At 35.9% G+C, this 1,238-nt stretch overlaps 1 protein-coding gene across 1 annotated transcript in view; it reads left to right on the top strand.

Annotated features, from left to right (window-relative positions):
* The window catches only part of LOC145291214 (calmodulin-like), a 21,782-nt gene extending 21,342 nt beyond the window's left edge, over positions 1 to 440 (top strand). Inside the window, exon 3 of the mRNA XM_080136799.1 lies at positions 141 to 440. Within this exon, the coding sequence (XP_079992925.1) occupies positions 141 to 366 (226 nt within the window). The 3' untranslated portion in view covers positions 367 to 440. The remainder of the gene's footprint in view (positions 1 to 140) is intronic.
* The last annotated feature ends 798 nt before the right edge of the window (positions 441 to 1,238 follow it).

Raw genomic sequence — 1,238 nt, 5'->3', positions numbered from 1 at the left:
TTTATTAATAGAGATTCAAGTTGTTGTTGTTGTTGTTTTGTTTTGTTTTGTTTTGAAAGTGCATTGATAGAGTAGTAAACCATATATAACAGCGACAACTTTTTACTTTTACTTTTTATTTTTGCTTCTTATTTTTACAGGGATGTTGGTCAGAAGGAACTGGAAAAAACTTTTGCCAAATTTGACCTGGGCGGTGATGGTAAGATTACCAAGTGCGAACTGAAGAAGGTACTTGCCGACCTGCATTGTAAAGTCACAGATAAAGAGGTCGATGACTTGTTCAAAGAAGTCGATACGTCCGGAGATGGGTATATCACTGTCCAGGAATTCGTGAAGGCCTTCTATAAAGAAATTCATCAGGAATAGTAACACAATCAAGGGATAGTCGATTTCTTTCTTTGGTTGGTGATGAAAATCTGAATAAAAAAATATTCCAAGTCTTTACGTTTTATTTTAACTTATTTTCCAATCACCCAAACGATTAGAGTGGGGTATAGTTCTGTTTGATTATAGGAGACCAACCTCTCGGGTATTACCTCCTCTTTCGGGGAAAAGACTTGGTTTATCACTGTTTGCATAAAGAATGTCGTTGGGGGTTTAATAACGGTAAATTTGGTACTCATTCTGAATGCCTTATTTTAGGGCATTGGATTCCCCACATTAAACTAACATATTCCCTGAGGATATTGTATGCCTCTCTGATTACACCAACTGTCAGGATACCGTATTTTGTATCTTCTTCAACTTCACTCTGTTGTTTTCTGGGAAGGCGAAATCTATCATCTAGTAGTTTTCTTTTTTTTTTCTTTTTTTTTTTTTTCTTGTTGTCATCAATTCTGTCATCAATTCCGGTCTTTCTTAGGTGATAGTTTTGCGTTTGTATTACCATGCTTCAATTAAGATCATCTATTCCGTTTTACAATATTAGTTCCAGTTCGTCCTTCTATCATGTATCCGCCTGTTCAAAGTGCAGTCATTTGCATAGTTAGTAGCAGATGACCTTTACGACCCAGTCATGTTTACTTATATATTCCTTCTAGACAAACTGACTGCATTCACCTATGATGTGGTTCAATATTTCGTGTCTGCGTCCATGGAGTATACATTTTCTGCTTTGCCAGATCTTGTCTATTTATCTTGGCATTGATATAGTTCGGTGTGATTGCATTGCTTTGTGCAGCTGTCAATAGTGATTCAATTAGTTTCCATTTTTCTTTGTTTGCTATTTTAATTTCCAG

Source organism: Euprymna scolopes, chromosome 12, assembly GCF_053919585.1.
Source record: "Euprymna scolopes isolate OS-2025 chromosome 12, ASM5391958v1, whole genome shotgun sequence".
Classification (NCBI taxonomy): Eukaryota; Metazoa; Mollusca; class Cephalopoda; order Sepiida; family Sepiolidae; genus Euprymna; species Euprymna scolopes.
The sequence above is the reverse complement of the archived record's forward strand: the minus strand, read 5'-3'. Positions and strand labels throughout refer to the sequence as shown.